At 49.9% G+C, this 25,626-nt stretch overlaps 3 protein-coding genes across 8 annotated transcripts in view; 1 reads left to right on the forward strand and 2 right to left on the reverse strand.

Moving 5' to 3' along the window:
- Window positions 1–408: 408 nt before the first annotated feature.
- cdkn3 (cyclin dependent kinase inhibitor 3) lies at window positions 409–4,225 on the reverse strand. Of its 5 annotated transcripts, none has more exons than XM_060051681.1 (8): window positions 4,141–4,225; window positions 3,573–3,658; window positions 3,391–3,446; window positions 3,247–3,291; window positions 2,211–2,433; window positions 1,320–1,351; window positions 1,114–1,217; window positions 409–700 (listed from the first exon to the last, which is right to left on the reverse strand). In XM_060051681.1, the coding sequence occupies exons 2-8, from the start codon at window positions 3,647–3,649 to the stop codon at window positions 611–613; spliced, it is 627 nt and encodes a 208-aa protein (XP_059907664.1). In that variant the 5' UTR covers window positions 3,650–3,658; window positions 4,141–4,225; the 3' UTR covers window positions 409–610. The 5 variants fall into 5 exon arrangements, with proteins under 5 accessions (XP_059907664.1, XP_059907663.1, XP_059907666.1 ...); XM_060051680.1 differs by having other exon boundaries at window positions 3,573–3,662; window positions 4,141–4,216; XM_060051683.1 differs by having other exon boundaries at window positions 3,573–3,662; window positions 4,125–4,198.
- A 105-nt stretch (window positions 4,226–4,330) lies between these two features.
- Window positions 4,331–19,018, forward strand: si:ch211-67f24.7 (uncharacterized). Of its 2 annotated transcripts, XM_060051482.1 has the most exons (15): window positions 4,331–4,800; window positions 5,166–5,258; window positions 6,168–6,212; window positions 7,049–7,213; window positions 7,518–7,624; window positions 8,700–8,842; window positions 9,213–9,327; window positions 10,470–10,608; window positions 11,222–11,317; window positions 11,856–11,945; window positions 12,291–12,439; window positions 12,727–12,840; window positions 13,420–14,188; window positions 16,280–16,425; window positions 18,695–19,018. In XM_060051482.1, the coding sequence occupies exons 3-15, from the start codon at window positions 6,171–6,173 to the stop codon at window positions 18,804–18,806; spliced, it is 2,187 nt and encodes a 728-aa protein (XP_059907465.1). In that variant the 5' UTR covers window positions 4,331–4,800; window positions 5,166–5,258; window positions 6,168–6,170; the 3' UTR covers window positions 18,807–19,018. The 2 variants fall into 2 exon arrangements, with proteins under 2 accessions (XP_059907465.1, XP_059907466.1); XM_060051483.1 differs by lacking the exon at window positions 5,166–5,258.
- A 368-nt stretch (window positions 19,019–19,386) lies between these two features.
- Window positions 19,387–25,626, reverse strand: part of sos2 (son of sevenless homolog 2 (Drosophila)) — a 44,114-nt gene continuing 37,874 nt past the window's right edge. Inside the window, exons 20-23 of the mRNA XM_060051352.1 lie at window positions 25,283–25,544; window positions 24,725–24,766; window positions 24,159–24,262; window positions 19,387–23,547 (exon numbers count right to left, since the gene is read on the reverse strand). Coding sequence (XP_059907335.1) covers window positions 23,041–23,547; window positions 24,159–24,262; window positions 24,725–24,766; window positions 25,283–25,544 — 915 coding nt within the window. The 3' untranslated portion in view covers window positions 19,387–23,040. The remainder of the gene's footprint in view (window positions 23,548–24,158; window positions 24,263–24,724; window positions 24,767–25,282; window positions 25,545–25,626) is intronic.

Genomic DNA, 25,626 nt, shown 5'->3' on the forward strand with positions numbered 1-25,626 from the left:
AAGATCTTATGAAACCGTTCCTGGTTTTACTGTTACGTTCCTTCAGTGAAAGTCTCCAAGCAGCCATTGAAAAGTTAACGTTCTCCCCATCACTATGCTGCATTAATTCAGCACAATTCTAGTCTACACGTTGAGCATAATGCTAGAGAATGTGCTTAACATTAGCAATAAGGGGTTTTCAGGCAAAATTTCTTTTTAAAAAGGACTAGTCATCGCATCAGGAGTTGGGGGCCAGATTTTGCAACGGTTCAAAAATCGAATTTGCATCCACTTAAATTGGTACCTCAATTACGGTAATATTTAACAATGCCTTTAATAGTAGATATTGATATTGACGAATGTCTTCACTATAAACATAGCAAAAACTAAACGTTCTATGAATTTGACATAATTGCACAGCGGGAGATATTAACCACTTCCACATTTATTTGAAAATAACCAAATTCCATTCCCCACATATCCAAGGAGTTCCATATTTAAGAGTATCCATTTAAAGTGCAAACATCTGAGTTCCACGCAAACACACACACAGAGAAGCTAAAGCTCGCCATTATTTAGCCTGTTGATGCTAGGCTGTGGCTCTTCCGGGGTACGGAGCGCTCCAGAGTTCTCACCGGGAAACAGAGCGCTCCACCGTGTTCTCTCGGCCCTGCTGGAACGCCGCCTGCTTTTCCCGAAACTCATGGAGGAAGTTGTATTGCTGTGTGAAGAAAAATACAAAAATCATTATTACTAAAAAATTATTCAAAAACTTGGGGAAAATGCTGACACATCCAACTGCCCTTGAGCCCGAGCAGGGATTCGTCCTATGGAACATTTACAAGCTGCCGATCTGAGAAGATTCACGGGACGCAACGTGTGAGTGGTGTACATTACACCTCCACTTCGACGACACCTCGGTCATGTGATCATGCCAACCTGTGTTATTGAGCAGTTGTGCAAGCGTGCAAGTCTAACATTTATCACATCCACAGAAAGCCTTTAGAGGAGATAAGATGCGTCTCTTTCTATTTCATGGCCTCTTACTAACATTAACTGCAGATACCAGCAAAACCCATTTGTCTCGGCACCATGCACTGCAGCTACGGATGCTTTGGTTTGTCGAGGCCTCACCTTGACCGTCTGGATGGCTCCTCCCCCTCTCAGCTCCCGGAGGATCTCGATGGCTTTGTTTGCCGTCATGGTAACGGACAGCTGGAGCAGGAGACAGGCGGCAACTGGACGGGAAGTACAGACACAGGATTACACTCTCACTCTCACACTCATATTCACTCTCACTTTCTCACTCACTCTCACTCTTCAAATAAATATATTCTTACTTAATCCGGAGCGCCCCAACCCTCCATAGCAGCTGAAAATAAGAAAGACAGGAGTGAGCTTCTATACGTTTTGAGAGTGAGAAGCTCACTCAGACCAGGAGACAATTAGGAGCTAGACTTAAACGTAGGACACCACTAGAGCTGGAGGGGACGGCCAGGTCAATCACAACACCCAACAGCAGGTACATTGCGAAAAGACTAAATAGAAGTCAACAGCAAATACATAACTTTTAAAGTCCTAGTACTCCTACAGTTCTGCTATTACTTGAAAGCCGCTCCGATATCGACGGTATGCTTCAACCGTTCCGTGCTTCTGTTACGATGACGGCAATGTATAGTCAGTCATTGTCGACAATTTTTCTTCTAGATTTACATTTATACATTTTTCGTTAATATTCTATAATTATGACAATACATTTGTATTCTTGTCAAGCATAAGCATCCATGTTTTCCGACTTGGTAGCTCGAACGCAATTAGGTCGGAGATGATGCGTTCCACATTCCGACTTTCAACGTCCGACCATTAACGAACATAGCATAACGCAGCTAGCCCACTGCATCCGTCCGTCAACGGAAGGCGTGTCTGACGGATGGGGGAGTGTTTGCCGACGGAGCCACGATCTGATTGGCTGAAGGATCCGTTGCAGACAGAAAAGTTAATAATTTCGCAACTTCTGAACGCAAGAGACGTGGGCCGACGGAACGGACGGACCCACAATGCATTTCGGGATCGCCCCTTGGTGTATATTTGAGGTTCAACTGTGTTCATTTCTGGTTCTATAGTGTGCATTTAATGGAAGTAGACGTTCACACCAGAGTGGTTCCGATACCGGCACCAGTGGTGGAACCACTGGGGGGGGGTGACCCGTCTCCCACGCCCTTCAGACTCACTGGATCACGGTGCGGCGCTGGTCCTCCAGGCTGCTCTGGAGCTCCTCCAGGATCTGCCCGCACTGCTCCAGCTCGGGGGCGCCCCCGTCGGGGAAGGGCAGGTGGTGCACCCGAAAGCCCTGCCGGCGGTAGGCCTCCAGCAGGGAGGGCACCCGGTACATGTTCAACTCGCCGCGGGTGCAGAACACGAACACGTCCTGCACGCCCTGGTTCTGCAGCTCGTCTGGGCGCCCCGGGGAGGGGGAGGGAGGGAGGGAGTCAGTCAGTCAGTCAGACATGATCGCCATGGAGACGGATCGACACCAAAACAAACACCACGCATGCTGTTTAAAAAGGAGGCTGAACTGCTGTGTGTCCATGTACTAGTGCCGACGAACGGTGCAACCGTTTGAAGTTCAGCCGGGATCTACTCCGGCTCCATCGTCAAAATCTCTGAACTGGTGAAAATGATACTTTAACCAGGCTGAAGTACCAAACCTCAGGCCTCTCCTCTCCTCATGACGGAGGGAAGGTCACACAATGATCGAACAAAGCTCTGCTAATCAGGGGAAAGCTTTGGAGTCTGGTTTTGGTGAACTTTGCTTTGTCTGATGATCAAACTGCACATTGGTGGGACCCGCCAACAAACGCTACGTGTTGTTAGACCAGTTTGAGGACAGACTGGGGTTGGTTGTTATATCCCTGGGAAAGGCTTTGCAGGGATTGCCGAGAACGATGCAGTGGTTATGAGGGCCTCAGTTCTATCATGTGTATTTAGGTTATATTCTGTGAATATGTTTTTGGTTATTTGGTGTATATTTGAGGTAAAATGCTGTTTATTTCTGGTTCTATAGTGTGCATTTAATGGAGCTTTGGCAGGAGCTTAATTGTTGTGGCGGTCATGAAAAGTGTGCGTGTTGATGTAAGAGCCCTCCATCACAACCTCAGCTTACTGTCACCTGTTCAACAAACCCCGCCCACAACGGTCACCTGTTCAACAAACCCCGCCCACAACGGTCACCTGTTCAACAAACCCCGCCCGCCACGGTCACCTTACCAACATCTCTCTGGAGATTTCTTCGATTCTCTTTGAATTTACAGCCTAGAGAAAGGAAAGAAAAACACATTGGTGTCAGACATCAGACTTGAAGTAAAATGGATTAAATAGAGTTGACTCTTTCATTGTTATGGAATACTTTACCGGGCAGTGCGCATATACCGAGGAACTGTGCTGATTCAACTACGGACAGTGGTAACCTTAGTGAGGAGGAACAAGAATCACTTCAGTTTGTAACGCATAGTTTCTGAAGGGTGGGGGTTGCTAGCTAGCTTAACATGACAAGCAATTCAGCAATTAATTGGACACACACACACACGGTTTACCATGAGATGTGGAAAGGTGTCAGCTGCTCTTCACAGACCTCCTCTTCATCAGAAGAGTCGAACTCACTCGTCCTCATGACGTTAGACCAACTTTAATTGTGACACAAATACGAATACAATTACAGGATGAGGTAACGTAATTGTAACTGTTTGATGGTGTGTGTGTGTGTGTGTGTGTGTGTGTGTGTGTGTGTGTGTGTGTGTGTGTGTGTGTGTGTGTGTGTGTGTGTGTGATCAAAACAACTGGAAGCATATAGCCTATCCATTTGGTCGAATAAATCGTATTTCACTGCATTTCCTCGACATAACTCTCCAATATTACGAAAGGAGAGCATCCCATCAGACACCGACTAACCAAGATATCCTGATGAAGGTGTTTACCTATCGGAGGCTAACCCGATACACACACACACGCATGCTCCGTGGCTAAGCTAACGTCACCTTGCAATAGCGCAACACACCGGGTCTAAGCCAAATAGTCTGGCAACCGAAATGTCGATACGATCAACTGAATATGTATCATCGATGTAAAAGAGTAGGATGGAAACATACAATCGTTATTTCTCACCAATCATGCAATCGAGTCAGCAGTTTTGACAGCTGGGAGTGCTTCGTTTTTAAAAAATCCTTGGAGGAAGCTCCAAGCCAATCACAGCGAGGCGCTGTGGCTGGCCACGCCCCCAGAGATGCGCTCCAGGATAATGTCCGCAGAAATAACTTTGGCCCTTACCCAAGAAAACTTCATCAAAACGTTCACATGTGAACATACCCCTAAAGGTACCTGGTCATAAAAAATGCTTTAATTGAATTGATTATGATGGACAGACATTAATAAACAATAACAAGAAAAGTGTAAAACGTTTTCTATTTTAAATCTATTTCAAAGTGGGTAGGTGAATGTCCTCCTTACATACAGGCCATGTATTCAACCTCGGAACAGGGGATACAGTAACGCACTGTCAAGTCATCCTGGGGTTTAAAGAGTCGGAGACGCACTGGCCGCGTGGAGTTCTGCTCCGCTGGGTCCGCGCGCACCACTCGCTATGTCCGCGCGCCACCGCGCCCTGTGTCCACGCGCACCACGCTCTGTGTCCCTATCGCCCCTCGCGCCGCAGACCCGTTTAAAACATGAGTGGAAAAGTAGTTTTCTTCCTCGAGAGGCGGATGGCGGATCTGGGATTATGGCAGGCGACGACGTCTCACGTCACTCAGGAACCGCTCCATTAAGGTAAATCTATTTTAATCTTTATCTTTATTCCGCTCTGTATTCTGCTCTCCTCTTTGAGATGCGTTGATATCTGCGGGCTATATGACGAGGCTAGGTCATAAACACTCTAGTTTAGATTTAAGTTGAATACCTTCTCAAAGTGATAATCAAACGTTTATAAAATCAGTTATTAATCCAGTAAACCCGACTTTCATATAATGCACGAGGGCCATGCATTATTATGATGGGACAATATACTCGTTATCAAACGTGGAGGCGTTAGTATTCTGATTAAGCATATATAATAATAATAATTATTATTATTATTATTGTATAAATGTGTTTTTTCTTTTTGGGGGGGCGGGGGTTATTTTCCGTCTGTCCAGAGCTGTTGGCTCCTCGCGCCCCAACCTCCCGTGGGGCTGGGCTCCTTGGCTCGCGAGTGACTTCCGTTCTGCTGGCAGGGGACACGCACGAGAGTGGGTCGCTTTCTCTGAACAAGCTGACATTACAACCCACCACACACAAGCGCGCGCACACACACACACACACACACACACACACACACACACACACACACACACACACACACACACACACACACACACACACACACACAACCGCGCGCACACACACACACACACACACACACACACACACACACACACACAACCACACACACGTTAAACCCTGGCATTATACACATTATTACGTCGCCTATTACCACAGCCGTTTGCATATTCTAACTTTAATACTGGAACCGATATTTCTTATTCCATTATAACCCGTATATGGATACATATCTTTTATTTTTCTATCTGTTATGTTATTGTTGTTTGAGACGAGTTAGACTGATGCCCATTAATATCTAGTTTCACTCACGGGAAAATGACAAATCAGCCTGCAAAGGTCTAGGAGTATGTGAATAGTATACGTATGGGTGTGTGACTTCTGTCAGAGAACAGAGAATGACTTCTCTTGTGTTGGACCTTTGTGTCCCTGACAGTGACACCCGACTCTCCCGCCTGAGAGGAGAGACTGGGTGAACTGGGTGGACACAGACTGGTTCAGGGGCTTCCCAACACAGAGCCCTGCTTCTCTGGTCTTTGTCATGTAAAATCCCTCACCATCACTTCTACCATCGATAAGACAACTGGGAACCACTCAAAACACAACCCGTGCAGCACACACACACCCGATTTGTGTGTGTGTGTGTGTGTGTGTGTGTGTGTGTGTGTGTGTGTGTGTGTGTGTGTGTGTGTGTGTGTGTGTGTGTGTGTGTGTGTGTGTGTGTGTGTGTGTGTGTGTGTGTGTGTGTGTGTGTGTGTGTGTGTGTGTGTGTGTGTGTGTGTGTGTGCGCGCGTGTTGTTTGTGTTCCCGCTCTGTAGGTGATGAAGCCCCAGGAGGGAGAGCTGGTGGCGGAGATCTCCAAGGTACGCTAACTAGCATGCTAGCCTAGCGCTGGCTAATGAGCCAACGTGGGTAGGGACACCTGACCCCAGACCTGTGGGAAGGACCTGGTTCTTCATCACTGTACAACAACAGCACACACACAATGGAGGGTCTGTTTCAGAGTCATAGCCATAGGTTCTAATTTTTTTTTTCTAATTCATTTTAAAACGGGTAGTTATTGGTGCAACTCCAACTGGCCAGGGTTACGTCAATCAGAACTTAAGTTGGAAAAACAGCTCTAAGGAAAATCGAATTTTGTGTATTAAGATATATATTTATAACTGCTTTGTAATAATAGTGGTTGTGTCTCCTTTGTCTGGTTCTTTTGTATTTATCTTCTATACTGTAAGGCCCTGAAAGTCATCCACAAATACCATTATGTTATTACTATGATTAATGCTACTGCTATTATTATGATCATATGGATGATCCTGATGATTATTGAGATGATTTTGCTGACTATTCTCATGATTAATGGGATGATCCTAATGATTATTGATATGATCCTAATGATTATTGATATGATTCCGATGATTATTGATATGATCCTGATGATTATTGATATGATCCTAATGATTATTGATATGATCCTGATGATTATTGATATGATCTTGATGATTATTGATATGGTCCTGATGATTATTCTTCTGATTATTGATATGATCCTGGTGATTATTCTTCTGATTATTGATATGGCCCTGGTGATTATTGATATGACCCCGGTGATTATTCTCCTGGTGATTGGGGTGACCCTGACCATTAAGGCCGTGACTCTGATGTCGGTGGTCTAACCCCCTGAGTGGTCTCCCCGCCCCAGCTCCAGCTCATGGTCTCGGAGCTGAAGAGCGGCTTCTCCAGCGCCCTGCTGGAGCTCAGCCAGATCCAACATGGCGACTCGTACCTTCGGGAGGAGATGGAGGAGAACCGCCAGAGCTGCCAGAAGAAGGCGCGGCGCCTGGAGACCCTGGTGGAGACGCTGAGGGTGAGAAGGTCCTCCTGGCCCATGGCTCTCACACATCTAGAAGGACTCATGGGGGGGGGGGATTATGGCTGGACGCTGCCTTGCGTGGCTGACACCGCCGTCGGTGTGTGATTGTGTGCATGAATGGTTCATTGTTAGCCAATGTTATAAAGCGTAGTGAGTGGCCACTAGTTAGAAAAGCGATGTATAAATCCAAGTCCCTCTATCATTTACCAATTACTGAGAACGCTCTGGGTTTGAGGTTGTCGTTTTATAAACCACATTGATGGAGGATCTAAACACTGTTTTGGTTGTTACCCACCAGGAGGAGCTCGGCTCGTTGCAGTGTCAGATCCTACAGCTGGACGTCAACAACCGAACGAGGGCCCAGCAGGCAGACAGGGGCACCACCACCACTACCCAGAAGGAGAGGTACTCAGAAAGACTCAGAGTTACATTAGTATCAGACGCAACTTTAGATGACCCTGAGTGCGTTCCTTCTAAGCATGGGTAGCCCAAGTGGGAATCAACCCATAACCCTGGCAGTGTAATGGTGCGTTTTAATATCCATCCGTCTCGGAGGTCCGAGGACGTTGCCTAGCGACACGCACAAACACGCCCCTTTTCCTCGGACGGCGAACACGCCATCTCGGTTGAACTCAGTGGTGACCGAGCGAAATTCCGAGACAGAATTCAAGATGGCTGCGCCCATTGTGACTTGAAGTATGAACTGTTTTCATTGTGCTTGTAACACTTTGGTGGTTTAAATGGTAATTTCAATCACTCGTATTACTGCAATACCTTACTGCGTCCGTATCTCTGCCTATGTACACAAATATATTGTATTTGTGTACAGCACTTTGGTCAAATATTGTTGTTTTAAATGTGCTATATAAATAAACTTGACTTGACTTGACTATGGCCTATAGCCTACTTATATTGGATCGCCTGGTCCTCTGCCAATGCTACCGCGACAACAGCTTTCCAGGTGGCGTCCATGTTTTCCTCCAACGACCAACGACCGAGTGAAATAATAAAACGCTTGAAGTGTGGGCGTGGCGTCAGATCCGAGATCCGAGTCGGTTCGCAGAGAATACTCGAACGCAGCATAAGTCCCATGCTTTACCAGTTGAGCTAGCTGGGAACACTCGCCTAAAATTATATGCATTACATTTGCAGAAAAGAACGTGGTAATGGAGCAACATATGACGTTTATTCTCTTTACTCAATATCTACATCTGCCTTCGTATGACTTAAGATAAACCAACGTCCAACTGCTGGAACAAAGGTCACTGAAATAAGTGTTTCTGATTGGTCAGGATTAGACTCATGGTACGAAGTGATGTCACTTCGCACCACTTTGAACTGCAATACCCGTGGTCCACCAGAGGGGGTGCCGTGTGATTTTAGCGTTGGGTCACTCTTTAAATTAATAATATATTAGAATAATGAAATAATGATGAAACCCTATTGTTGATGGTTTGTTTGTCCCACTGTGATTGGCCAGTGAGCCAGGGGAAGCGGCCAGGGGAAGGACGCAGTGTGAGGGATGTTCTGGACAACCGCCACCCTCGTCTTCCTCCCCCAGAGGAAGGCTCCTGCTCCACTCCTACCTGCAGGGCCTCCGGGCGGGTCTGTCGGGGGAGACGGGTGAGACACGACCGCGTGACGACCGTCCGCCTCCGTCTAGGATCTGTGTGTGGGGAGAACGTCAGGGATCCGGTTCTGATCCGGATCTGAATCTGTATCATAATCTGTGGGTATAGATGCATGCAACTGGATCTGAATCTGGATTTGAATCTAGTCTGTATGTCTGTATGTGAACACTGAGATCTGGATCTGAATCTACATCGAACTGGTGTGTGTGTGAATGTTTGTGTAGTCAGTGGAACCCGGATCCCAAATTAAATCTTATATGTGTGTGTGTAGACACTGGCATCCAAATCTTATCTGTGTGTTTGTATGTGCGCGTGCGTGTGCGTGTGCGTGTCTGTGTCTGTGTGCGTGTCTGTGTGTGTAGACGCGCGCCAACAGGTGGTGATGCAGCTGCTCCACTCGGAGTGGGAGTACGTCTCCACCCTGAACCATCTCTACGACAAGTACAAGAACAGCTCTCAGATGAGCCGGGAGCCCTAGTGAGCACCACACCCACTCTACATGCTCTAGATCTATATATCTATAGTATTCACCAGGGAGCCATAATGAGGGCCAACACCCACTCTAAATGTTCTAGGTCTAGATCAGGGATGGGCAACTGGCGGCCCGCGGGCCGCATGCGGCCTGCATCCTCACTCAGTGCGGCCCGCATCCTCACTCAGTCAGGCCCGCACATAATAATAAAAAAGAAATAATAATAATAATAATAATTGATCGAGTTACAGAAAACTCGGTCAAGAAAGATGAGAAGAATTCATAGAATTCGAAGGCAAACCCATGTGTCTAGTTTGCTTAGAAGCGATATCCGTCATTAAAGATATCCACTTAAGTCGCCACTACAACTACTACAACTGCTTGTTGGGTTTGAGTTCATTGAGTTGTTGCACTTAATGTTGGGCCACTGTTTTTCAGTTTTTTGACTTCATTGAATGATGATGTATGTGAGCCCTTTGCACTGATAAAAATACTGACCATTCATGTGGCTGTTTGAGCATGGAAAACATGAAATGAATGTATGTTGGTTCAATTAACATACCGTATATAGGTTATGATTCTGGAGGATTTTTTAGGTAGTGGCCATCCCCAAAATGCACCAGAATACAGGAAATCATATCTACCAAATTCAAAATTGTGTAGCTTCTCTCAGCTCGCATTTAGTTGAAGTGTGCAGTCATGTGGCCCTCCGATGGTTATGATGAAAAATTTGGCCCTCTTTATCATGAAAGTTGCCCATCCCTGGTCTAGATCTATATGTCTATAGTCTTCACCAGGGATACATAGTTTGGACCTACTCCCACTCTAAATGTTCTAGAGCTATAGCCTTCACCAGGGAGCCATAGTGAGGACCTACACCCGCTCTACATGTTCTAGATCTATAGCCTTCACCAGGGAGCCATAGTGAGGACCTACACCCGCTCTACATGTTCTAGATCTATAGCCTTCACCAGGGAGCCATAGTGAGGACCTACACCCGCTCTACATGTTCTAGATCTACATCTAAATAGTCTTCCCCAGGGCGCAATAGTGAATAGTAAAACAATAGTAAAAAGTAAAAAGGTCAGTTTTTGTATCATTCCCGTATCCTCACCTGATTTAACGGTTTCTTCTTCTTCCTCTCCAGTCAGTCCTACCTGCAGTTCGTGGACCAGATGCTGCAGCGCCACCTGGTGTTCAGGAACACCCTGCAGGAGCGCTTGTCCGCCGACCACTGGAAGTCTTTAGTGGGAGACCTGCTGGTGCAGCTCATTGGCCACAACAACGTGAGTCATGGAGGGTGACTCAGAGGACCTCCCTCTCTCATTGGGCCACCACGTGTTGATGAGTTAGTTAGTGACGTCACATGTGGGCGTGTCCACTCCAGATGATTGACGGTTAGCTCAGCCTACCAACCTGCCCGGTGGGCTGTACCCACTGGTGGGCGGAGCTGTCCATCATACCTGAGGATGGACCCTCCCCACAAGTGATGTCGGCATGTATCACAGGAGGTAGAGCAGGTTAGCTGGTAACCGGAAGGTTGCTAGTTCGATCCCCGAGAGTGTCGAGGTGTCCCTGAGCAAGGCACCTCACCCTCACTGCTCCCGACGAGCTGGCTGTCGCCTTGCGTGGCTGACACCGCCGTCGGTGTGTGAATGTGTGTATGAATGGGTGAATGTTAGATAATAATGGTATAGAGCGCTTTGAGTGGCAGCCGGTTAGAAAAGCGATGGATAAATGCAGTCCCTAGACCATGTCCCTATAAGGTTGATTTCGTGAGGGGTGCATTGGGTAAGGGGTGCCAGGTGGGCAATAGGGGACATTTAGTTTCATGGTAAAATAGGGTGAGAGTGATATGAGGGTGAACGTGGAGGAATGTGACCTCTCTGTGACCCCCAGACGGCCTTCATGGACGTGTACATCGGATACACCACCAGCCTGGCTCGCTTCCTGTCCCTGGAGCTCCACCGGGGAGACAGGACGCAGAAGAAGACGGTAGGACACACACACACACACACACACACACACACACACACACACACACACACACACACACACACACACACACACACACACACACACACACACACACACACACACACACACACACAACCAAGTTCAGAAACACACAAATACACATACACACACAAGCACTTACACACACACACACACACACACACCAAATTGCACTCACTCACACACACACAAACACATACGTACACACACACACACACACGATGCAGAGTCAGAGCAGGTATAGACCGAGGGAACAATGCACAGTTTGCTAAAGCTAATTCCGTCTGTGTTCTGCCATTTTGGCCGCTCTGCACATTTCCTGTATAATCATCAAAAAATACGAGAGAGAGCGAAACATGTTTAGGTTCTAGTAGTTACCTCCAATAATGGTTAAGGATATACTGTCAACAAAAACATTATTTTTTATAGTGTGCTTAAAATATCATATGATGTAATATCACTCTTTGAGAAGAGAGGGCTGTGATCACTGACTCCATACGCTGTCCCCGCCCCTCAGAGAGATCAGACGGAGCGGGAGGAGGGTAAGCTGCTCTCCCTGCTGCTCGCACCTGTCTCCCGTATCCACGGTTACCTGGGACACATTCAGGTGAGTCACGGCGGCCCGTCGGGCCGTTGGGCTCCGGTCCAGCCCCCCCCCTTTCAGAGGACGACCAGATGGGCCTTTGGGAAATATATAATAATGTTAATCCAAAATCACCGTCTCACCTGGGAACGATTGGACCTCCTGCAGTGTCAGCCGTCCAACACTGGGGGGCGCTGTTCTCTTGGTTCAATTCATGTTTTCTAATTGTTCTTTCAAAGATGTTCCGTTTATTAAGAACTGAGCATTATTTTTCCGGATCTTACGTGCCAAAGATGAAGTCCAACTCGGTGTTTTTGCGGTGGTGATATTGGAGATCTTCTCCCTCTGGTTGGTGTTCCTTTGGAGCAGAACCTGCTGCAGTGGACCAGCCGGGACCACCCGGACTGCAGCCTACTGCTGGGCTCCGAGAAGGTCCTGAGGGAGACCCTGTCCCGCTGCCACAGCATCCTGGAGCAGGACGTCCAATGGGAAGAGGACGCTCATCCGACCAATCAGAGGTCAGAGAGGGAGGGTAGAGAGTTTAGGACCGTCGTAAACACAGTAAACAAACCCGTTCATCAGCAGTCTATCAGCAAGTTGCGTTTTGTTCTCTGTTCAGATACTTCTTTAGCTTGTTTTACACACACACACACACACACACACACACACACACATATATATAATATATTTAATTCAGATTGGCGGTATTTAGCGACTGAATTGTGTTCTCATGGTACTGAACATAAGTTGGGGTTGTTATGACATCATATTGAATTTCCTCGACCTTATTGTGTCATCGTGACAGCGGGAAATGCTCTGGCGGCCCTCCCGCGTGCGTGTCATCTGCTAGCTGCTGTGCGCGGAGTCAGCAGTGCCAGGGCCCAGCAGCGCCTGCGGGGCCCCCAGCCAGAGACCAGAGGTAACTGTCGCCCCCCGCTGGCCGAATACAGTATGGCGCTCTGTAGGAAAATACCCCGCATGGGTTCTGACGTCTGCTATTCCAGACAATAAAACTAAGAATGAGAAAACGTAAAAAAGTGCCTGGGGATGCTTGTACGAAGCAGAATGAGTACTTAAAAACCTATCGGCTACTATTGTTTTAAGCATGATAGGACTATATATTTAAATATATTATATATTTTAATGTTCCACGTTAATCAAACACAAAGCAGCATTCAGATGTGTTTAAACCCTCTGAACCCAGAGCCCTGAACCCAGAGCCCTGAACCCTGAATCCAGAGCCCTGAACCCTGAATCCAGAGCCCTGAACCCTGAATCCAGAGCCCTGAACCCTGAACCCAGAGCCCTGAACCCAGAGCCCTGAACCCAGAGCCCTGAACCCTGAATCCAGAGCCCTGAACCCTGGGTTCAGGGCTCTGGGTTCAGGGCTCTGGGTTCAGGGCTCTGGGTTCAGGGCTCTGCCCCCCCCCCCCCCCCCCCCCTGGGTCTCCTCTGAGCCTTCAGCCGCGACCTCACCTCTGCTCCTTGGTTTCCATAGAGACGAGCAGGCTCCGCCTCAGGCCGCGGCCGTCGCCATGCGGTGTCCCAGCATGCACCTGGAGTGCTGGTCCTGCAGCCCCGTGAGCCGGAAGCGGGACCGGCTGGCCCAGGGGGGCCCCTCCACCCTGGGGGGCCCCTCCACCCGGGACCGCGGCATCACCAGCTGCTTCGCCCCCCCTCCTCCCCCCCTCCTGTCCCCCCGGCCCCCCGGCGGCCTGCGGCCCCCCGAGACCCCCCCCACCGTCTGGGAGACCAGCGACTCGGGCCAGGGGACGTCCAGCCAGCCCACGGGCCGGGGGGACCCCGACGACGCGGAGGACGGGGAGACGGACCAGGACGACACCTCCGCCTTCGACTACTCCTCCGTCACCTCGGGGAGCCCCGACGGGACACTGCGCACGGGCCCCGGGGACAGCCACACCGGGGGGGACGATGAGGAGGAGGAGGAGGAGGAGGAGGAGTGGGGGGAGGAGGACAGCCAGGTGCCGGTGCTCCTCCGGCCGGGCTGCCAGCGGAGGAGGAGGGAGGCGGGCCGGGAGCGCACCGTGTGTCTGAGGTGGCAGATCCCCCGCCTCACCCCCCTCCCGCCCGACGGGGGGGCCGCGGCGGGGCCGGGGCCGGGGCCGGGGCCCTGCGCGGAGGGGCCCTGCCTGGTGGGGTCCTACGGCAAGCGGCTGGTGAGCATCAGGAAGGGCTCGCCGCCGCTGCACCCCAAGAGCGCCTTCCGGCCCATCTGGGACGACCCGTCCAAGCAGGTCCTGACGCAGGTGAGACTCCGCCTCCTTGAAAGGCGACATATGATACCACCAGGTGTGATGAGCCGTTACGAGCCGTTTTGAAAATCTGCCTCTTCTGACATCACAAGTGGGCGTGTCCACCTAGATGTGTGCAGGATAGATCCGTCTACCAGCCTACCCAGTGGACTGCAGCAAACGTCGCTCAACTATCCGTCATACATTCAGGTGGACACGCCCACTTATAATATGTCACCTTTAATCACAGGTACAGCCTCAAAGGGCATAACAGGCCGACACCCCCGTGTATGGAAGCATATATGTAGCAAAATTCAAATGGCAATGCAATTTGCAATTTGCAATTCAATAAGTAATTACGTTATGCAATTGACAATGCATTATGCAATTTCATAATGTAATTTGTAAATACGTTATTCAAAGTGTATTTTAATATGCAAAGTGACAATGCAATCCTCAATTACATTTGCAAAAGTTATAACAATAAAAATACAATAACATTTTGTCAAATTCTTTGAGTTCCTTTATTCAAATTGAAAGGCTATAGCGTCCCCGTGATTGCAATCCACTTCGCCACGCTCCGTGTGTTGCGATATTCAAATGACATTTCAATCCGCAAAACGGAATCCAAAACGGAATCCAAAGAGGAAATCCAAAGAGGAATCCAAAGAGGAATCCAAAAAGTCAATATGCAAAGTGGCAAACGTATCAGCCACCAGCGGGAACTACGTCACTTTCTATTGTGTCAGACTGTTTTATGTGTGGGGGGAGGGAGTTCCAGAGCCTGGGTGCAGAACAGCTGAATGACCGGGCACCCATTCGTAATGAGTCGTAATGTGGGGATACAGTTGTCCAGCAGAGGTTGACCGGAGGGAGCGGGAGGGAGTGTATTCTTGGAGGAGGTCCCAGAGGTAACTGGGGGCTAGGTTCTGGAGAGCTTTGTAGGTGAGGAGTGGGTGGAGACGGTGGGTCTCCCGACCCTATGTTTCGCACCCAGTGCCTGTAGCACTTTGGAAATCTTTGTGTTTACCACACTGGCGTCAAAACGTACCCGTGAGGATAAGTCGTCTATCCTATCTCCCAGAACACGCACTCTATCTACTGCATCTGTGTCTTCAACACGATTGTTCTCCACATCATCGGCCAAACTTCGGAGCGTATCAATTATCTCCATTGGTGACCATGGACCTGACACATACGAACTAGAAGTGAACAAGGAAATTACGAGCAAGTGACGTAGTTCCCGCCCAGACGCTGATTGGCTGATACGTTTGCCACTTTGCATATTGACTTTTTGGATTCCTCTTTGGATTCCGTTTTGGATTCCGTTTTGCGGATTGAAATGTCAATTGAATATCGCAACACACGGAGCGTGGCGAAGTGGATTGCAATCACGGGGACGCTATAGCTTTTCAATTTGTATAAAGGAACTCAAAGAATTTGACAAAATGTTATTCTATTTGTATTGTTAGAACTTTTGCAAATTTAATTGAGGATTGCATTGTCACTTTGCATTTTAAAATACACTTTGAATAACGTATTTACAAATTACATTATAAAATTGCATAATGCATTGTCAAATGCATAATGTAATTCCAAATTGCATTGCCATTTGAATTTTGCTACATATATGCTTCCATACCCGTGACCCTAGCCCCCCAGAGGGCAAGAAACACTCCCCTAATTAGCAAGGAAGGAATCTTGAGAAGGAACGCAGTATCGGGGATGCCTCCTTCCAGGAATGGACAGGAGTGCAATGGGTGCCATAATTGACATGGATACAAACAACTAATTAGGAATGAAACTGTTAAATGACCCAAACTCAACTCATTTACTGCATCTCCTGGTGATCTTCACATCAGTCCTGCCTTTTCTCAGTTTTTATGTTTATTTTAGTGACATGCCGATTCAAATATTACTAGATTTAAAGTCCTCCATTCCCAAGACCAAGGCCCAATCCCATTTCTACCCCTTACCCCTTCCCCTTACCCCTTCAAAACAAGGGGGAGGTGTAAGGGGAAGGGGTAAGGGGTAGAAATGGGATTGGGCCCAACTGTCATTATTTTAAAGCAGGTCTTAAAGCTGGTTTGTAACCTCCTCTCCCAGGCGGACCCGGGTCCGGACAGGGACCCCAGGACGGTCTTCGTCCCCGTCCCGGGTCCAGAGAGAGACCCCAGGCAGGTCTTCGTCCCTGTACCGGGTCAGGCCCGCCACACCTTCCAGAAGTTCAGCCAGAAGAGAGAGGACATGAGGTGAGACCGGGGCCGCGTTCCAACAGTCCCTACGCAGCAAACTCACTCTTGCTCACTGCCTCAACTGCCATGACACTCACGGCTCCAGAGAAGACACTGTATATTCCACAAGCATTAGGATTGAAAAAACATTGGAACACACCCCCAAGGGAGTGTTCCCAACTGAAGCGGGAAGATACTCATTAACCCTGAATGTTAATGAATGAACAGTTGAGGGCCAATGAAGTTCTGGCCGTGGATTCAACTACCTGTGTTTCTGTAGTGATCCACTTTGAAGATGGGAGCCAATGGCTGTACCGGGTTTTTCAACAGCGTATAGGTTTACAGTTTTAGGCCATTTCTACCCCTTACCCCTCCCCCTTGTTTTGAAGGGGTAAGGGGTAGAAATGGGATTGGGCATTAGTGTCTAGCCAGATCCCCCTGCGCTTCACGAACGTTACGTGAACGTTAAACCGAAAGCCTCCAGAAGGCAGTTAGAAGTCCAGGGTTTAACAGATTTACGCAATCTGTACTTTTAGTTCCCCAACTCCAGATTGTCTATAACCTCCAGGCGCTTGGTAAAGGTTCCAGGTTCGATCCCCAACGCCCCGACTCGTACCTCAAGACTCACCTGTTCAGAGTTCACCTGGACTCTGCATAGCCCCCCCCGCTTACCCCTCCCCTCTTATGCATTTAATGTATGTTGTACGTCCTGGCACTTAATGTACACACTTATTGTATGTTGTACGTCCTGGCACTTAATGTACACACTTATTGTATGTTGTACGTCCTGGCACTTAATGTACACACTTATTGTATGTTGTACGTCCTGGCACTTAATGTACACACTTATTGTATGTTGTACGTCCTGGCACTTAATGTACACACTTATTGTATGTTGTACGTCCTGGCACTTAATGTACACACTTATTGTATGTTGTACGTCCTGGCACTTAATGTACACACTTATTGTATGTTGTACGTCCTGGCACTTAATGTACACACTTATTGTATGTTGTACGTCCTGGCACTTAATGTACACACTTATTGTATGTTGTACATCCTGGCACTTAATGTACACACTTATTGTATGTTGTACGTCCTGGCACTTAATGTACACACTTATTGTATGTTGTACGTCCTGGCACTTAATGTACACACTTATTGTATGTTGTACGTCCTGGCACTTAATGTACACACTTATTGTATGTTGTACGTCCTGGCACTTAATGTACACACTTATTGTATGTTGTACGTCCTGGCACTTAATGTACACACTTATTGTATGTTGTACGTCCTGGCACTTAATGTACACACTTATTGTATGTTGTACGTCCTGGCACTTAATGTACACACTTATTGTATGTTGTACGTCCTGGCACTTAATGTACACACTTATTGTATGTTGTACGTCCTGGCACTTAATGTACACACTTATTGTATGTTGTACGTCCTGGCACTTAATGTACACACTTATTGTATGTTGTACGTCCTGGCACTTAATGTACACACTTATTGTATGTTGTACGTCCTGGCACTTAATGTACACACTTATTGTATGTTGTACGTCCTGGCACTTAATGTACACACTTATTGTATGTTGTACGTCCTGGCACTTAATGTACACACTTATTGTATGTTGTACGTCCTGGCACTTAATGTACACACTTATTGTATGTTGTACGTCCTGGCACTTAATGTACACACTTATTGTATGTTGTATGTCCTGGCACTTAATGTACACACTTATTGTATGTTGTATGTCCTGGCACTTAATGTACACACTTAGGCCCAATCCTATATCTACCCCTTACCCCTCCCCCTTGTTTTGAAGGGGTAAGGGGAAGGGGTAAGGCTAAGGCCCAATCCCATTTCTACCCCTTACGCCTTCCCATTACCCCTTCAAGACAATGGGGAGGGGTAAGGGGAAGGGGTAAGGGGTAGAAATGGAATCGGGCCTTATCGTATGTTGTACATCCTGCCACTTAAAAATAGAACTTAGCATCGTGTAGCATCTTATCCTAGCGGTCTTTGTTGTAAACGGAGAACGGGTTAACCTAGCTATTGTAAGTGCTTGGCACTCGGTTCTATGAACATCCTTAATGTACCGACAGTGATGTTTATCTTCTTCTGATAAATGTACTTATTGTAAGTCGCTCAGGATAAAAGCGTATGCTTGATGCCCTCATTGTTAATCTACCTGTTCCGGAATTACTTCTGAAGAGATTCAAAGTCTTGAACACGTGGGGGTGAGCAGGAGCAGCAGACTAAAGACGACCTCTCCTCCCAGACAGGCGGGGGCGCTGCAGCAGCTGGGCAGCGGCCATGTTGGAGCCACCCTGGGCCACGGGGGACTATGGGACGACAGCGAGGACAGCGAGGGCCCCTGCAGCACAGTCTAGGGGCCCCAAGGGAACCTGGAGAAAAACGCTGTCCCTTGTTGGGCTCCACATGAACTCATGGTTTGTGGGACATTTGAAAGGGGGGTTATTCTGAAATGTTTGGGCGCCGACGTTTTGTTAATTACGTTTGCATGCTGGGATGAGTTTACCTGCAAGTTTAATCTAGATTACATTTGTTTACGTGCAGACAATAAAAATACTTTTTAGACCAATGGGGATTCAAACCATTTCCTTCGCACCTGAAAAAGCTTACTTAAACCCAAACCCTTCCATGTCACATGGTCCCTGACTCTTCAGGGCATCGACTAGAAATATATATTTAGAAGATTTTAAATACGTTGCGTCTTCTTTCAAAGAGAGGCTGGCGATAAAACTAACGTATGGCTCTCAATGGAGCGCCGACACTAAACACACCACCATAGTTCCTCACCCGTCAAGTTACGTTTTAAACATTACAAAATCAAAAAACATTCTTTTGTTTATATAAGTATCGTTTTTTTTGTCCAAAGACGCTGATCCAGCTATATCGAGGTGGACTTTGTGTTGGAGTCACACGGTATGAAATGAACGCAGACGTCAGTACAAAATAAGACTGGGGGGTTTATTCACCTCTTCAAGACCATTAATACAAAGCACAGTTAGAAGGCCACATACCGTCCAATCAACACACTGTTACAGCGCCACCCCGGGCTCCTGGCCAATCACAATGTTCTGTTTTCCATGGGGGGGGGGGGGGGGGGGGGCAACGTAAGGAGAGAAAAGGCGGGTCCAAACTGAATCCGGAATGTTCCAGAAGAAGGGGGGGGGGGGGGGGGGGGGCGGAGCTAGGAGAGTAATAGGGGCTTTGACCAATTTGGAATATTCTGTTGTTTCAGTTAGGGGCAGGGCTGAAATGCATAGGGGAGTTTTGACCAATCAGGAATATTTCCCCTAAGAGGGGGCGGGACAAACTATCCACAAGAGCCAACCGCTGAACTACACAGCAGCCCTCTGAGAAGGTCACGCCGAAGCAATGATGGGATATGACATCACTTTGAATCTCTACACCCGACCAATAAGGGCGACTCATGTCGTGGCGCCTTGGTTTTCTCGCACAACCTGAGGTCACGTGACTGGTCATGTGACCAGCAGGCGGTCCAATTGTTGGCCTTAATTGTTTTGGTCTGTTTTAAAATTCATCGTATTTTTCGTCGCCCTGATCCGAGGGTGTGAGTTTTTCGAAAACAGTAGCGCCGGACCACAATGCATTGTGTGCATAAACATGACCCCACGCCACCCGGTGGCCATTTCAAACAGTACAGCCTAAAGTGCACAAAGTGTGTTCTCAGGACACGCACCCCCCCCCCCAAACACATATATTGCGTTCCTTGATACATCTCCCCCTCTTTAATGCGTTCTGTCGTGACCGAGCCTTTACAAAATCAAAGAGACACAAAGAAGAGAAAGGCAGTTAGTCTGGTGTGTAAAGTGGTGGAGTAAAGCAAACGCTCTGTACATTTCCATTGCTTTAAAAAAAAACAAAAAAAACAATAGCTAAAAGGGGAGATTGGGGGGGGTCATGGGGTTGGGGGGGGGTTGCAGGGTCACAGAGGGCGGGCGGGGGTCAAAGGTCATGGCTTATTCTCAGTGAATAGTCCCAGAGTGCGAGCTGGGATGGGGGGGGTTTGGGGGATTGTCTGTTAGGTTGTCACGACGACCTGCGTGGGGCCGTGGTCGCCGTTGTGCCGACGGTAGCAGCATCGGACTGTTAGGCAAAGTCTGACGCCGCCGCCGCGAGACGGAGAGACCATCAACGAGAGAGAAACGTCACTTTATACAAATCCTAATCGTTAGTGTATACATGTTATATATACACGCCCACACACACGCACACACCCGTACACACACACACACACACACACACTGTATCCACAAACATGTACAATTCGTAGTGTATAGTTTTGTTCTCAACATTACATAGGCAACTTTATTATTTATTCTTTTTTTTTTTGCTTTTTTTCTGCTTTTAGACACCTTTTGCTTGTTGTGTAAAATCCAAAGAGAAAGTAAAAAGGCACATCTGTTCAGGATGCAGGGGACCCCGCAGTCTGTACGAAATTAACAGAGAGCGGGAGAGAGACGGAGAGAGAGGGAGACGGAGAGAGAGACAGAGACAGAGAGAGAGAGACAGAGAGAGAGAGAGGGAGAGAGACAGAGACAGAGAGAGAGAGAGGGAGACAGAGTCAGAGAGAGAGAGAGAGAGAGAGAGAGAGAGAGAGAGAGAGAGAGGGGGTTTGAGAGACATAGGGTGAGAGAGGGAGATACAGAGAGAGCGAGAGAGAGATCAAGAGAGAGAGGGTAAAAGAGGGTGTGGATGTTCCTCATTTTCGGTTGCTTTTCTCTTGGTTTGTAGTTCCTTGTAGCCGCCACCGGAGGGCACTGTCCCTTTAGTCCCAGACTTTGGTTGGGAGAGGGGAGGCACGTTAGGGGGGGCGTTGGGCTTTAGTTACATAGCAGTCTATTCATACCAACGAAGAAGAGGAGGAGGAGGAGAAGTAGGAGGGTGGTTGCCGCGGTAGCGTAGGACCGACCACACGGTCCAGGGTGAGACCCAGGAAGGGGCTTCAAGAGTTTTAAGACATCACCTTGGCTTCTTGAGAGAGGAGACACACAAGACACACAACGTCCTGCTCCAAGGGGCGTCTCCGGACAGCGCTCCAGTCCAGTCAGACCCTTCAGCGCCCCGTGTAGTACTGCCCCCTGCTGGCCCGGGGGCAGTACTACACCCCCACCCTGCACCGCCTCCCCTCCAGATGAACCCAAGGCTGCAGAGAGGCGGGGGAAAGTCACCTGACCTCAAAACCAAAAAAAGACAAAACAGCCTGATGTGCAAATGGCGTCCAGACTCTGGCCTCATGTCTTCCTGCCGAGGCACCCCTAACCAGGGGTCAGAGGTCAGTGCTGTGGGTTTTTTGTTTTCTTCTCAAAAAAGGCAACGTTTTGGGGAGAAGAGGGTGGCTATGGGCAGGCCTGTTGGAACACACACACACACACGCACACACACACACACACACACACAGGGATAGACAGCTAGAAAGAGAAAGCTAAAAAGACAAGACAGACGGACACACGGGGGGACAGGCGAAGAGAAAAACAGACAGACAGACGGAGACAGACAGGCCTGATGACTCCATCTCCCTCCTGTTCAGTCACAGTGCACAGTAGCGATAAAGGGGGCGGGGTGTTCAGTGTTGCACCGGCCAATAGGATTAAATGTCTTGCTTTTTGCCCCCGATGATGTCATCTCTTTAAAAAACAAAACAAAGACACAAAACAAAAAAGAGAGCAAAATCCCTTTCCCCCCTCCATAAAATAAGACTTTGGCCATGTGTTGAGTTCGTAGAAAAACATTAACAGTAAAGGTGACGTGCTAGCCACCGCTAGCTCCTCGTTAGCTCCTCGCTAGCTCCTCGTTAGCTCCTCGCTAGCTACTCGCTAGCTCCTCGTTAGCTCCTCGTTAGCCCCGCACACTAACCCCCGCGGCGGGAGCAGGGACGTGCATCGAGAGTCTGAGCCGCCAACATGGCCACCGTCATGGCCACGCCCCCATGCTTTCCCCACCTCAGTGGAACGATCCAGAAGAGACCATGTGACTCCTCAAAGGGGGGAGGGTCGCTACAGAGGGCACTCTCCACGGGAGAAGCGCAGAGGCTTGTTTCCACACACACACACACACACACACACACACACACACACACACACACACACACACACACACACACACACACACACACACACACACACACACACACACACACACACACACACACACACACACACACACACACACACACACACACACCAGCGTCTGGGGGCCCCTTATAGGGGCGTGGCTCATTGGCACTGAGGGTTTGAAATGTAGGCGGAGCTACGTAACCCCTGAGAGGCGGGGCTCTTGAGCCGACGGGAGTGGGAGGAGTCAGGCGTGGCGGGCGGAGGAAGGCGAGGGGGTTGGGGGGCGTGGCAGCAGCATTCTGTCGTCTATTGGTCGATCCATCGACCAATCGATGGGTCAACCGGCCCCGATGATCCGACCAATCCGAGCGCACTCTGCTGTCCGTTGCCCCTCCCCCGGCTCTCGTCGGCCCCTCCTCGTTAAGAGTTCGTCCGAAAGAAAAACAAAAATAAAAGAAACCAAAAAAAAAGAAACAAAATCAAAACCACTGGAAAAAAAACTGAATCCGAAACGGCCGTCTCATTGGCTGCTGTCCGTGTTCTCCACCAATGAGAGCGCCTGGAAGGCGGGCTGCAGCAGCTCCCGCTTGTATGTCTTTGGCGGGAGCTTGGGCAGCTGGGGGGAGGAGTTGTGGCGCGGCGGGACGGGCGGGGCCGACGCCATGGGGGGCGGCGGGCACAGGCTGTTGTGGCTGGCGCTCAGCGGGCAGCTGCGGCGGGGCACCCGCGGGGAGGGGGTCCCCGGGGGGGTCCCGGGGGAGGTGGGCAGGCTGCCGAAGTCCCAGTGGAAGCGGCCCACCGGCGAGGGCTGCATGCTGGGCGGGTAGTTGATGAAGATCTCCGGGGGCCGGTAGGGCACCGGGGGGGGCGTGTCGGGCAGCGGGTCCCGGGGCGGCGGGGGCGGGGGGCTGGGCAGGGGCCCGTCGCCGGGGGGGCCGCTGTAGAGCGGGGCCCGCGGCTGGACCCGGGGCAGGGTGGGGGGCAGCCGGGGGGGGATGGCGGGGGGGAAGTCGGAGAGAGGGCCCATCTGGGAGGGGGGGGGGGGGGGCGGGGCACACACACACACACACACACACACACACACACTAATGAGTTAAAGTTGTCCCATTAACAATATTTACATTTTCATAAAAACAGGCGTTTACTACAAGTTTGACTGAAAGACACTTAATGAAGCTAAGAGCTGCCCCGATCTGACACACATATCAAAATAAACAATGTGTCGAGACACAGAACAGAGAGAGGAGGAGAGAGGAGGAGAGGGGAGAGAGGAGGAGAGAGGAGGAGAGAGGAGGGAGGAGGAGAGGGGAGGAGAGGAGAGAGGAGGAGAGAGGAGGAGAGAGGAGGAGAGAGGAGGAGAGGAGGGAGGAGGAGAGGGGAGGAGAGGGGAGAGGAGAGGAGAGGAGGAGAGAAGAGAGAGGAGGAGAGAGGAGGAGAGGGGAGGAGAGAGGAGGAGAGGGGAGAGGAGGAGAGGGGAGAGGAGGAGAGAAGAGAGAGGAGGAGGAGAAGAGGAGGAGAGAAGAGGGGAGGAGAGGGGAGGAGAGAGGAGGAGAGAGGAGGAGAGAGGAGAAGGTTCCATCGGCAGCAAGCGCAGGCAGCGCAGCAGAGGATCATGGTAGGAGCGGGGCGGGGCCTCACCTTGGCCTCGGACATGGCGTCCTTCCTGCGGGGGGGGAGGGGCGGGGGCTTAAGAGGCTCCTCCCCCAGGTGGTGCAGGCTGCCGCAGGACGCCGAGTGGAACTCTGCAGCGGAGAAACACAAACACCCCGAGATGAGACCCCCCACTGGGACGGCCTGATGAGACCCCCCACTGGGACGGCCTGATGAGACCCCCCCACTGGGACGGCCTGATGAGACCCCCCACTGGGACGGCCTGATGAGACCCCCCCACTGGGACGGCCTGATGAGACCCCCCCACTGGGACGGCCTGATGAGACCCCCCCACTGGGACGGCCTGATGAGACCCCCCACTGGGACCCCGAGATGTGACTCCCCACTGGGACATCCTGAGGGTCACCCCTAGATGTGACATCCTGAGGGTCACCCCTAGATGTATCACCCTGACTGTGACCCCTAAGATGTGACACCCCACTGTGACCCCTAGATGTGTCACCCTGACGGGGACCCCTAGATGTGTGACCCCCCCCCCCCCCCCCCCAGACCCCGGCCACATATCCCCGGCCACGCAGACGGGTGGTACTCACTTGAAGGAGGCAGGATGACGGGGGCGAATATGGAGTTACCTCCTGTAGGAGTCAACAGACACAGAGAGAGGCTTTAGAGGAGGAACTGCCCGCCAGGCTGCCCTGACGCTGCAAACTGATACAGAAATATTCATATCTAATTATTCAATCATCAATATTTGATCAATATCAAATTAACAAAATATATAATTACTATTGAAATTACTTGAAATACAATTACTATTAAAATAAAATGAATACATAATTTCTTAGCTAAATGAAATAAGGTTAGGTCATTTCTTATTTTTCTTCGTGTTATGGCTCGGATGTAATGGGCCGGAGGTCAAAGGTCTGGAGGTCAGTGGACAGAGGTCAAGGGTCGGAAGGTCAGGTGCTGGAGGGTCAGGTGTCGGAGGTTATGGGGTCGGAGGTTAAGGGGTCGGAGGTTAAGGGGTCAGAGGTCAAGCGGTCGGAGGTTAAGGGGTCGGAGGTCAAGCGGTCGGAGGTCAACCGTCGGCGGTTCAGGAGTCCGAGGTCAGGGGCCGGAGGTTCCGGGGTCAGAGGTCGGGGACCACCCACCGTAGGAGCTGCCGAGGTCGGGCTCGGTGAAGACGGAGCTGAGGTCGGAGGAGGCGGACTGCGGCGGCGTGGGCGTGTTGGGGGAGGTGGGCACCGAGGCGGAGGCGGGCGTCTCCAGCTCCGTCTCAGCGATGCTACGGAAGGTGATCTTGTGGGGGGGCTCGCGCTCCAAGGCCACGGGGTGCCCCTTCAGGGTGCCCGACGTGGAGGTGCGGACCGGCCGGATCCCCGGGGACTTGAGGGTGTACAGGGTCTTCCTGGGCTGCGGGGGGGAGGAGGGAGGGAGGGAGGGAGGGAGGGAGGGATGGAAGGGAGAAGAGGGAGGGAGGGGGGGGGGGGATGGA

This window comes from Gadus macrocephalus, chromosome 5 (assembly GCF_031168955.1).
Source record: "Gadus macrocephalus chromosome 5, ASM3116895v1".
NCBI lineage: Eukaryota > Metazoa > Chordata > Actinopteri > Gadiformes > Gadidae > Gadus > Gadus macrocephalus.

Bases quoted from the DNA above. Each gene is read 5' to 3' on its own strand.
- cdkn3 (XM_060051681.1), bottom strand. From the start codon at position 3,649: ATGAGGACGAGTGAGTTCGACTCTTCTGATGAAGAGGAGGTCTGTGAA. The intron at 3,292-3,390 runs GTAAAGTATTCC...TCCTTTCTCTAG, and splicing joins CGGTATATGCGCACTGCCCG to GCTGTAAATTCAAAGAGAAT. The intron at 1,352-2,210 runs GTGAGTCTGAAG...TCTTATTTTCAG, and splicing joins CAGCGCCGCACCGTGATCCA to CTGCTATGGAGGGTTGGGGC.
- si:ch211-67f24.7 (XM_060051482.1), top strand. From the start codon at position 6,171: ATGAAGCCCCAGGAGGGAGAGCTGGTGGCGGAGATCTCCAAG. The intron at 12,440-12,726 runs GTCAGAGAGGGA...TCATCGTGACAG, and splicing joins GCTCATCCGACCAATCAGAG to CGGGAAATGCTCTGGCGGCC. The intron at 12,841-13,419 runs GTAACTGTCGCC...TGGTTTCCATAG, and splicing joins CCCCCAGCCAGAGACCAGAG to AGACGAGCAGGCTCCGCCTC.